At 32.6% G+C, this 12563-nt stretch overlaps 2 protein-coding genes across 2 annotated transcripts; one reads left to right on the top strand and one right to left on the bottom strand.

The window, feature by feature from the left end:
* Positions 1-456: 456 nt before the first annotated feature.
* LOC143083534 (uncharacterized) lies at positions 457-4151 on the top strand. Its single transcript, XM_076259815.1, has 3 exons — positions 457-1767; positions 2171-2332; positions 2794-4151. The coding sequence occupies exons 1-3, from the start codon at positions 525-527 to the stop codon at positions 4074-4076; spliced, it is 2688 nt and encodes an 895-aa protein (XP_076115930.1). The 5' UTR covers positions 457-524; the 3' UTR covers positions 4077-4151.
* A 1347-nt stretch (positions 4152-5498) lies between these two features.
* Positions 5499-7970, bottom strand: LOC143083436 (uncharacterized). Its single transcript, XM_076259731.1, has 2 exons — positions 7357-7970; positions 5499-6738 (listed from the first exon to the last, which is right to left on the bottom strand). The coding sequence occupies exons 1-2, from the start codon at positions 7793-7795 to the stop codon at positions 6266-6268; spliced, it is 912 nt and encodes a 303-aa protein (XP_076115846.1). The 5' UTR covers positions 7796-7970; the 3' UTR covers positions 5499-6265.
* Between the last annotated feature and the right edge of the window lie 4593 nt (positions 7971-12563).

Here is a 12563-nt window from a genome sequence, read left to right as displayed (position 1 = left end):
GAACATCCCATGCCATTGTTTATTATAGCACCTGTAATCTAAGTTCTTTTATCTAGATAATATACGTCTACTTTTTTTCTACCTTCATATTGATTTTTTTTTTTACTTTTTTCGTTATCAGTCATTTTTCGCAATTGAAAAGTCATTTAGTTACATTTATAAAATTATCATTCTTTTGCATAAAAAATATTTAAAACTCGTGAAATGTCCGATATCATCTCATTGTGACATACCTTCATAAAATATCAAGATGAAAAACTAGAATAAAAAGCTTTTTTATAAGTAACTTTGCAAGTGGTTGTATTGTTATATTTATTTTTGGGGTTATTAACTTATTTTTGTTTTCATGATTTATCACCTACTATACCAGGTTCGTACTGCACAATACAAGTACCATTTCTCTTCAATAAAATATGTATTTCGAATTATTTTCTAAAATATACCAATTATGATTTATTTCTCACCAAGCAAATTGAAACAGCCCCTCAGAAGGATTTTAGTTCATTATTTTATATTACAGAAACATGCCGAAGAAGAAAAAAATATCATTGTCATCTAACAAGAAATATCACTATAGAAAAAACAAGACTGATACTAAACCATTACAAACAGGGCTCCTATACGGTAACGATTCAGCTCATGAAGAACAAGTTTCAACTTCAAAAACCGCAAGTTCTGCTTCACACATTAGCCATGACCATTGCTATTCTAAGCCAGTCCAAGAATACGACAGTGACAAAATGGAAACCGTCGACTTGTCAAACGGAAGTCAAAATGAAGAGATACCTGAGCAAATTGAAATTTTTGATGTTGATCATGTGGAAGAAATCTTAACGGCATTTCAACAATTGAAAAAAAATGTTGAACGCTTGTACTGGGGCAGTTTCGAAGTAAGAGTTTCTCAAGATACAATACGTTTTTATGAGTTATATGAGTCAAATTTCACATCTGTTAAACTTTCAGTCGAACTGCTAGATGACTTTGTACCCAGAGTACATGTACATAATAAACTGCTACCGAATGACCATGACATATGGAAATCTATGCCTCATACTTTGCAATCTGTTGAACAAATTGAAGGCTTTCTGCAAAATTTAAGCAAATATGAGGTATGCCCAGGCAATTTTGACCCAGAATTTCAAGATATTACACCTGTATGCTCTGGGATAACGCATCCAAAATCGCTTGAGATTGCTGCTTTACGAGAATCCGACATTGGTGCTTCACATGAAACTTTCAGATATACCTCAACAATAAGATCTGTTAATTGTCAACTTCTTTGCTTAAAATCATCTAACCAATGTCCGCCAAGATGCAAAGCATGCGGTATGTTTCGAGGTAACTTACGGAGAATCATATCGAGACGGGAGCAATTAAAAAACCGTAAAAGCACACAGATTCTTGTTTCTAGGAAGCCACTTTCTTGTATGTCCAAGACTGAATTAAAAGAAAAATGTCAAGGATACAAATTGCAATGCAACAGACTTAAATTGCGCGTTGAAAAACTAAAATCACAGTTGAGAACAGAAATAAATACTGTTGGCGAGGAACTTCAAGAAAAGGACAATTCAGATTTTGTCGATATGATTAATGAATGTGACAATGAAATCATAAAAGCATATCCAGACGAGAATAGCTTCCAACGATTGTTTTGGGAAGAGCAGAAAAAATACAACAAACTCTGTGACAAACGGCAGATGAAATGGCACCCAATGATTATAAAGTGGTGTTTGTTCCTACGACACAAGTCAGCAACAACTTATACAGGTACTATGAAGTAAATTTGTATAGTCACTTGAGAAAAAAGGTTTTGAAATTTAATTTACAAAGTACACAAACATTTTTTACATTCTACGGTTTACGTATTTAGCACTTTGATTTCGATCTATTAATCTATGTTGACATGTCAGCTAAGCCTGTCACATCAATGAATTATTGTTAAATGAAATATACCTGATAAATTTAATTTACACCAAGCATATACTACGCTTATAAATGATACATGTATAGACTTTTTACATTTAATTGGAAGTATCCCCCCTTTTTTCAAAACCCTGGAACAGCACTTCTTTTATTGTATATACTTTTAACCGACGGACTGGCGTTGTTTTTTTCTATGGTTTCTATATACCGGTTATCATATTTTTCTTGTATTTCTTATTTTGCACAGCTCTTAAAGACATGGGATTTATCAATCTTCCCAGCACAAGAACACTGTACGACTATTCTCATTACGTCAAGAGTGGATGTGGATTTTTACCTGATGTTACAAAACAGCTGATGAAAGAGGTGCAGGACAAAAAACTAACTGAAAACTGGCAGACCTTTGTTGGTAAGCAAACCATATTTAGATTGATTCTATGCAGGGGAATGGCCTAGTAATTGTTTGTTTTGTAAGTGTTTAGGTATTTATTGTAATGGGGTTAATTTTCTAATTGATTGTCAGTTCTCTACCCTTATTGTACATGTAATAATATTAATATCATATATGTATCTTTCAAACTTATTAAATTATGTCCTGGATTCTTCTTAGTCATGTTAATTTATTCCTTTATTTTATTAATTTACGATATCTAAGTCACTAGGTTATAAATTCATAATGATATGAAATTCCTCATGGTTCACATGTACTTTTATGAGAAACATCATTACATGACACAATTGTTTACTTTTCACACCACTCTGACATTCTTTTTTTAAAATAAATATATGAGACAGTAATCCAACAACACCAACTCCAAAATAATAACCTTACCAGTTCATACTCCAATATTATTTTTTCATTTTCTACAGGACTATTGTTTGATGAGATAAGAATAAAGTCAGACTTGGTGTACAACAAACATACAGGAGAACTTATTGGATTTATGAATCTGGATGAAGTTGGAAATGCTATTGTTGACTTAGAAAGACAGATGAAAAATGCAAAAGGACACACACTAGCAAGATATGTATTGGTCATATATGTCCGTGGAGTAGCTACAAATCTGAAGTTCCCTCTTGCCCATTTTGCCACAGGGGGTATAACAGCAGACATCTTATATCCCCTCATATGGGAAGCACTTGAAATTTTGGAAGTAACTGTTGGCTTAAAAGTGTTGTTTATTACATGTGATGGAGCCTCACCAAATAGGAAGTATTTCAAACTACATCACCCGCCAGTTAATGTAAATGATGCAACTGTTTATTGCACTGAAAATCCATATGCTTTGGATGAAAACAGATACTTGCATTTTATATCAGATGTGCCACATTTGCTTAAAACTTCAAGAAATTGTTTCGCTAACTCAAATTCCCACAGGAAAACCAGAAAGCTGTGGTTCAACACAGACATAAGTTGGATGCATATTGTTGATCTTTATGAAGAGTGTATGCAAGGAATATACAACTTTTGTCCGAAGCTTACACGTGCACATATAGACCTGACTCCCTTTGGCTGTATGAAAGTTAAATTAGCAGCGCAAGTTTTGAGTGATACCGTTGCTCTTGCATTGTGCCATACACGGGGAGACGGAGTTGGTGGAACTGTTAGGTTCATCCGCAATATGAACAAATTTTTTGACTGTTTGAACTCCAGACATCTTTATGAAGGCCAAAATAAAAGAAATTCAAATCTCAAACCATATACCTGTCAAAATGACGAACGATTGAGGTGGCTATCTGAAGACTTTTTAACATACTTTGAAGAATGGAGATTTGCAGTAGAAACCCGACAAGGTAATTTTACTAAACAACAGAGGTCTGCAATGATGATATCATATCAAACTTTAGAAGGCATCAAGATTAGTGTGAAATCTATTGTTTCTTGCATCAAATACATGTTAAGTTTGGGTACACCGTTCATCTTAACAGAAGTTTTCAATCAGGATATTCTTGAACAACATTTTGGACACCATCGTGGGCGCTGTGGGTCAAACACAAATCCAACCCTTGCAGAATTGGATAATAACATGATTCATCTACGAGTCATAGGTTCACAGGCCATTTCTTCTATTTCAGGTAATACAATAAAAAGACAAAATGACAGAATTGTTGATGGTACACCATTGCCAAAGCGTAAGCTTCCGAGAGTTTAAAATGGTTGTAAACTATATTGGCATTGTATGTACAATACATGTATGATAAAGAACATTGAATTTATATCTGTTAATTTTCACACTGAAATGTTTTAATTATTATCATAAAGTTAATGAGGTAATTGTTACACTTTTTAATGTGAATGATTTATACATGTTATATGTATTTAAAACAGAAATAATAGAAATATTTGATACAATATAAATTAATAAAATTTAATATTTTTTAACTAGGCAAGATTTGTTTCATTTGATCTTGATATTAAAACACACAGTTCAAAAATTGCTACCCCAGTATAGACTCAAAGTTGCAAATGTTTCTAACTTTTGGTCACTTGATGCTTCATCCTAGGCCTGTGTCAGTTACTATGTGTACAAAAAAAAACAGAACTTTACATAGGACAACAACTCACCAAAAGACAAAGATAAAATAATACATCCCGAACTAGTTGCATTGTAACACCTTCTTCAAGAAATATTTCGGCATAGCATAACATTTTTTTGTACTTCTGATACATGTATGTATGTTGTTGATTGAACATGTTGAAGGGTCTATTTGGTTATGTTTTTTTTGTTTCAATAAATACAAATAAAAACTATGAGATGTTGTATGGCAAATGTATGGTTGTCAATGAAACAATAAAACACACAAGTTCAAACAATGAATTTATATACAACGTACATACTGATACATGACATATAAAAAAGAAGATGTGGTATGATTGCCAATGAGACAACTACATGTATCCACAAAAGACCAAAATGACACAAACATTTACAATATAGGTCACCGTACGGCCTTCAACAATGAGCAAAGCCCATACCGCAAAGTCAGCTATAAAAGACCCCAATAAGACAATGTAAAACAATTCAAACTAGAAAACTAACGGCCTTATTTAAGTAAAAATAATGAACGAAAAACAAATGTGTAACACATAAACAAACGACAACCACTGAATTACAGGCTACTGACTTGGGACAGGCACATACATTAATAATGTGGCAGGGTTTAACATGTTAGAGGGATCATGTTACATGTATATCAATTGTATATATACAACTCGTCTAAACATCAACCAAACAATGTAAGATCTGTAAATTTGCTTTCACAAATTTTTTATTCTTCCCTCGCTGGGATTCGAACCCATGCTATAAAATCATTTACACTATTTACTACGTCACTGTTTGGTCTTCAACAATGAGAAAAACCCATACCTTATAGCAATTTTAGTTATACAATGAACCTGAAAAATTTCAAACCAAATATAAAGAAGGGATAGAATGGTAACACCAAGTCAACTGTACACATGTAATGAAAGCTAGATCAGAGCCAACCACAACTGTAAACATTGTGTAAATGTAAAAAAAAACATCTTTATATGTAAAAATGAAAAACTTAGCATGGTAATAAAAGTAAAATAGTTTTGACAACATAGAATTTTAATCAACTATATAAACATACATGTCAAAGATGTACCAAAGAGACACAAATTGACACATTATCAATAAAATGACATTACACAGCAATGACTCAGTGACATTGTCCATAATACATTTACATGTATATTGCAAAGTTTAAACATGTTATAATATATTATAGTTCCAAGACATTCACAGATTTTTCCTTCAATACCTTTCGTAGTGATTTCTCCCCTCTGTTTGATCCCTGCTCTTGCTCATACTTAGCTTTCACATGTTTCAAAAGTGCAAAAGAGCGAATAGTGAGAAACAAATTGATTATAAGCTCAAGAACAAACAGTTTTACAAAGTCTTCTGATTCTGCACAAAGACTATCCCAATAGTAGTGAACCATGAAGGAAGCACTGATATGTTCAGTCATTACACTTTTACTAAGTGAATTGAATGACAGTTTTTTCATGTTAATATTCTTTCTCATTATTATTTCCATCTCTTTAATTAATAAAAAGAAATCATCTGCTGGGTATATAAGTCCACCTCTATTAATCTTCTCTAACCAGTTGGAGTGTCTCACAACATATTGTTTGGAACAAGAATTGTTTGTCTTAATTAAGGACTTCAACAAAGCAATGGCATTCTTGTATTTATCATTTTTATACCTGGAACATTTTTTTTTCAAAGCAAAGAGAATATATCCAGCCACTAAATATAACACCTTGCTATCATTATCACTCAACTGCAAGGATTCAGGTTTTCCTTCAGAATTATCCTCATCTTGAAGTTGTGTTATCTTTTTCTCGATAATTTCTTTTCAAAACCTCTACAGAAAATTGTCTGATAAAACACGATATAAAAAGTTTAGTGAATCTTTTGAAACCGTCAACAATACATTCTGCATCATCCAAAACTGACTGAAATGATGATAGAAAAGACGCGTCCATTCTAATTTCATCAAAACTTTTAAAAAGTGTCTCTCTCACCCCTCCATTCAAAAGTGATTTTACTGAAGTAGCCTTGATGAACTCTGCAAGATATCTGTCTTTAAGGATTGGAGATAACACGGCTATAATGTTACTGTTTTCTGCAACACATTTAGCTACTGCCACAACTTGGTTTCCATAAGCTGAACCTTTGATAGATAGATGTTTATTATTTTGCATTTCCTGGAGAGTATGATGAATGACTGTTGACATATTTTCCCACACTTCCTCTGTCGATATATCTGCATGTACATGTTTAGCCCCTGTAAAAAAATAATGAAAAACATTTGTCAATTAAATGTACAACTTGAATATAAAAATATGAAAACGCATAACATTTTCTAGCAACAACAAGTTGAACGAGGAAATGAAAATAAATCAAATATAAATCTAGAAAGACAAAGAAGATATTTCTTGGTAGCATTAATAAAAGACACAATGTTTACATGTACTTAAATTTATTTCATTAAATATAATATAAAAAACATTTAAAAGTTGTAAAAACATGTAATAGTCCTCGTGGTTTTAGAAAACAAAAAATATTTCTTTAGATACTGCAAGGCTAGATAATATTTTTTTATTGTTTGATGATTGCTTTACACCGCATAAAGCCATAAGCACAATAAGGCTAAAACCAAGCGTTCTAAAATATAATAGCAAGAGGATTACTTCTTCTTTAGGTTTCATAGTGATCCTTCAATTATTGAAGATTATTCGCCGGGTGTTGACTATAAGATTTATAATTTACTGATTTGTCCATTCGACAAGTTCTAAATTACAGTCATAATCAAAACATTGTAATACTATAACCAATGGTATGCACTTTATCTGCAATGTTTTATGAAAATATCATTTGTGAGAACTAGAAGTAAAAATATTACCATGTGATATTATAGACGTAGTGATCAGTCCATTATCATCTTCGGTCCCTTTGGCCTTGTTATGAACGGGTTTATCTCGGTCATTATGTACATTTTTTTCATGGCGAGTACGACCTGAAAGAGTTTTGTAAACTTTGACACAGTATGAGCATGTATATGAGTTACTGCCAACTTTCTTTTCCTTCTCTTTCTGTTCCGTTGCGATAGACTTTTCTTCATCAATGACACCATGTTCATTGACATTGTGACTTTCTTCGTCGGAATAAGCATCAACACTGTGTAGGTTTTCACATTGAGTTTCGTCATCATTGAAATGTTCATTCTCCTCCATTTCGAAAGCTAAATCGTCAAACAAATCATCTCCGTCAAATACAAAGTCTTCTATAGCTACAAAGTCATTTGGCACAGTTTTCTTTTTTCTAATCCTGGAGGAAGCCATCGCCGTGAATTATTTAATTACCTTCTTTATCGGAGAGCGCTTATAAAGTGAGATAACTAGTGTCAGATTAAATGACCACGTTCGATAACTCCTACCAGATAAGTAATGAGCCAGTAAGAGCGACGGGGTGTAATCAACACCCAGTCAAAGCAAGAGATGCATCATAATATTTTCTTTGAAGTCGGCCGCGTTTCCATTCCAAGGAATTGTATATTTAAAAGGAATGGAAACGCGGCCGACTTCAAAGAAAATATTATGATGCATCTCTTGCTTTGACCGGGTGTTAATTACACCCCATCGCTCTAACTGGCTCATTACTTATCTGGTAGAAGTTATCGAACGTGGTCATTTAATCTGACACTAGTTATCTAACTTGACAATGATATTTTTTTCTTCTTAGGCATGTTTCTGTAATAAAAAATAATGACTAAAACATCATTCTAAGGGGCATTCTGTTTCAATTTGCTTCTTGGCGTAAAATAAATCATATTATTGTTATTTTTAAAGATAATTCGAAATATAAGTGATAAATCATGAAACGAAAAATAAATTAATCCAAGAAAAAAAAATATAACAATACAACCACATGCAAAGTTAGTAATAAAAAACTTATTATTCAATTTTTTTTTATCGTATTATTTCATGAAGGTATGTCATAATCAGATGATATAGGACATTTTACGAGTGTTAAAAAGTTTTCATGCAAAATAAAGAACATTTTAAAAATGTAACTAAATGACTGTTAAAGAAAGAAGTTAATAAATTATTACGAAGGAAGGAAAATTTTAACAACTGCAGTATATTATCTAGATAAAAAAAACTCAGATTACAGGTGTTATAGTAAACAACGGCATGCAGGATGTTCCAATTTGCAGGTATAATATATCATGTATCAATGATAAGCTAATTTGTCTCTGGTCTTACATACTTTTAAGATGTTAAAAATTAATAATGTCGAGCTCACCTGTTAATTAATGCTAAATTAGGCAGAGATGCAATAAATTTTCTAATTAGAAACAGTTCAAACTTTCCCACATTCGCATTTTATTTATTTAAACACCAAAGGAAAACTTTTGCGGCCTATAGACTACTGCTCTGGGAGAAAAAGGAAGGAACAGTTTTGCAGTTTCATATGGTAATTTGCGGCAACGCTTTATAATGGCAAACTGCAGTGGCGGATCCAGGGGGGGGGGGGGGGTTCCGGGGGTGCGCACCCCCCCTTTATTTTTGCCGATCAATGCATTTGTATCGGGACATATGTTTTGCACCCCCCCCCCCTTTGCCTTGGGTGCCCTGGGTTAGCACCCCCCTTTCGAAAATTCCTGCATCCGCCCCTGAACTGCATTCTAAATAACGATTTAGTATCTAAAGCAGCATTTGACAAAAAAACTTGAAATGCATAACATCGTACATGGTATATTAAGGCACAATAAATCCCAATCGTGTGTCTTTTATATATATCTTGTCTGTTATTTCAAACAAAATGGCGTCAATGTGAAATATAAACATGGGATTTTGAAAAATCATAGCTAATTCGTTTTTATCACCATTTTCATAAAACCAACACTATGCGATAGAAAAAAGACTAAGCTTTTAAATTATATGTCAATGTCACATCTATTTCAAGTAGTTATTTAACTTATACCAAAATACAAAGTGTCGATGTATTTGTTGACGGACAACTTCAAATTTTCAACATGTTTCGAAATAAAATCATATATATTGTACCAATTACATTTAGCATTCGTAATTTAGATCAAACTGTAGAAAAATATTCCTTCTTTAAAATGATATCTCATTTTCTCACTTTTTTCTTTCTACTTTCCAATATAATAAAGAAATCGTAGTGCACTCCCAGATTGATAGACATATTTTGACAGAATATTGAAACTCAAAACTGAAATTTCGAAAAATCGTAGAAAATTCTTAAAAGTTACAAGAAACTTCAAAAAGAGCCTAAGCGATAGAATAAGGTTTCAGCTTCATAATGATATCAACTGTTTTGTTTTGCACTTCGCAGTTTTCAAGTTTTTAGAAAAAAATCAAAACACAGTATTTTTTTGTTTAGTAATCCGGATGAAACTCCCTCAATTTTCAAGACCGAGGTCTATTCTAATGAGAATTTACTCAATACAATATCACAAACGTATGTTTGATGAGGCATTAAAATGATACCTAAGGCCTTACTTTTTGCTAGGAATAAAAGTTTATTCTTGATTTCGGGTTTCTCTCTCATTTATATCGTCTCAAGCAAGATGACCCCGTGAATTAAAAGACCGATTTATATGACAGGAAATGGAACTCCGTCATGATTTTTTATATTATTCATCATACTTCCGCCTGAGCCAGACATGGTTTATAACTCTGCGGGTGCGCTGTTGGTATCCCGATTGATCTCGAACCGCGTTTCCATTCCTTTTAAATATACAATTCCTTGATACTAGACATGATGATAAATAAATTTTCTGCAAATAAAATGTATGCATTTTTTTACAAAAGTCGGGTCACAGGGGAAAACAAAGATCCTTGCGTTGCTGATGAAAATAAATAAACAATCCACGAAAATAATCCTTTTGCCTTACCCACTGGAAAATCAAATGATCGTTCTCTTAATGAACTTTTCAAATCGCCGACCAGTTTTAACAAGACGACAGACACAGTTTACTCATCTAGTCAAAGGGAGGCAAATCAAATCAAAATCTTAACATTAAAGTGTCACAACCACCCGAGAATTCTACGACGAAAACGTGAGAGAAATATTATATCACAATAATCATATTTTTCATAAAAAAAAAAAGTAACGACTGCAAAATATTGGAAAATGAACATTGGTCCTGTGACTAGCAGAATTAGGAGTTCAATGAAAATTACAATTTATTTTGCCTCTTTAATAAATTGAAATAAACACGAAGAACCTGCAGAACTTTTACAGTAAAGGTTGCAGTCTTGTAATTGACTGCTCCATAGGCTTAGTTACATGTTAAACAGCTGATCTTTGAAATAAAAAAAATAGAAATGCTAGAGTTGGGCGCTAATATTCGCCGTGGACACAATTTCGCCGTTTTATGATTTTGAGGTGTAAAAACTTCAAAGGATGGTTGAAATGGAAGAAATATGCCGTTTAATTATATTTTTATAACAAATATGATTATTTTTGAAAATGAGACTAAATTTCGGCACTTACGGCAAAGGACCGAAAAATGAACAACGATTTTCAGCCAATTTCCTGAATGAAAAAAAAAAACATTTCAAAGACGCATTCCTTGGTAATTCTTTGACTGATTGCCCTAAATTTCAGTTTTTTTTACACCTTTCAAATGTCTGCTATTCGTCTATAATGAAATTGATTTGATAAATATTGTTTAAAGCTGCAGTTATTTGGTTTTAAATAGATATGTAAAAACGGCTAATATGTGTCCCCCGTTGACAAAAAAATTAGGAAATTTCAAACACCCTTTAATCCAACTTTTCAGGTGATTTTACTCAAAACAAACACGTTTTCAAGCTAAGAATATTTTGTATTTGAAGTTATCTTCATATAGAAATATCAGTATACTTCAAAAACATAAAGACCTGAACATAAACTGAAGAAATATGGAATGATATGGTGAAAATGATCACCCCACTCTACATATAAAAAAAAATTCATGTTCATATCATGTACGTACGAATGTGACATTGTGATTTAATCGAGAGAAAAAAGTGGGTCTTGCCACGAAGAATAAAAAGTTACGTAACCCTGAAGTCAAAACATTATTTTTCTACTTTCTGTTTGCTGTTTTTAATAGGCCGCACCACTTCCAATAAACATGATATCCTTCCACTTTCCTGGATTGATATCCCCCAAAAGATGCAAGATTTTTTTCAATATAAAAAAAAAGATGTGGTATGATTGCTAATGAGACAACTATCCACAAAAGACCAAAATGACACAGACACTAACAAAAAGTCTGTATATGAGTTCAGAAAAAAATCAGAAAAAGGCACTATTTTGTTTCCCTCCATATGTTTTGAGAGTAATACAAGACTGTTACCTTAAGTATTATGAACATGGAAAGTAGCCTTTATTTGAACATGGTAAGTATCCTTTATTTAAACTATATGCAATGATTGATAAAAGACTTCTTTACTATATGATTCTTTTGCAAACTAACGAATATTGCAAACTAAGAAAATGTGTGTCTGGCATAATAATAACAAACTACCCAAATATTATTTTAGGACTTAATTGCCTTTTGTAGTTTCGTTGCTGCCTCTTCTTTTTAACAATTAAACGTAATATCTACTTTGTGTCACCTGTTCGCGTAGGGTATTACTAGTACTTGAAATGGATATTAACAGTCTTAAATGCCCTTAAATTCGATTTTATGCTGATTTTTTATGCGTGTATATCAAAAAAGAAATCGATTTGTTTTTAAAACTATGAATCTGATTTTCTTATATGTTATCTACCAAACTTGTGAGTTCTGAGAAGTTCTGCGCCAAATATAGATATCTGTTAACGTCTAAGTTCTGTAACAGACATATAACTGTACGTAATCTTCTTGCATTTACATCCAGCAAATGATGAGGTATGATATTTCAAATCTTCGTTGCCTGGTTGATAGATTTGATATATAATTTACATGACGGGTGCCACATGTGAAGCAGGATCTGCTTACCCTTACGGAGCACCTGATAACACCCCCAGTTTTTGGTAGGGTTCGTGTTGTTTAGTCTTTAGTTTTCTATATTGTGTCGTGCACTATTATTTGTCTGTCTTTTTTAT

This window comes from Mytilus galloprovincialis, chromosome 1 (genome assembly GCF_965363235.1).
Source record: "Mytilus galloprovincialis chromosome 1, xbMytGall1.hap1.1, whole genome shotgun sequence".
NCBI classification, from domain to species: Eukaryota; Metazoa; Mollusca; class Bivalvia; order Mytilida; family Mytilidae; genus Mytilus; species Mytilus galloprovincialis.
The sequence above is the reverse complement of the archived record's forward strand: the minus strand, read 5'-3'. Positions and strand labels throughout refer to the sequence as shown.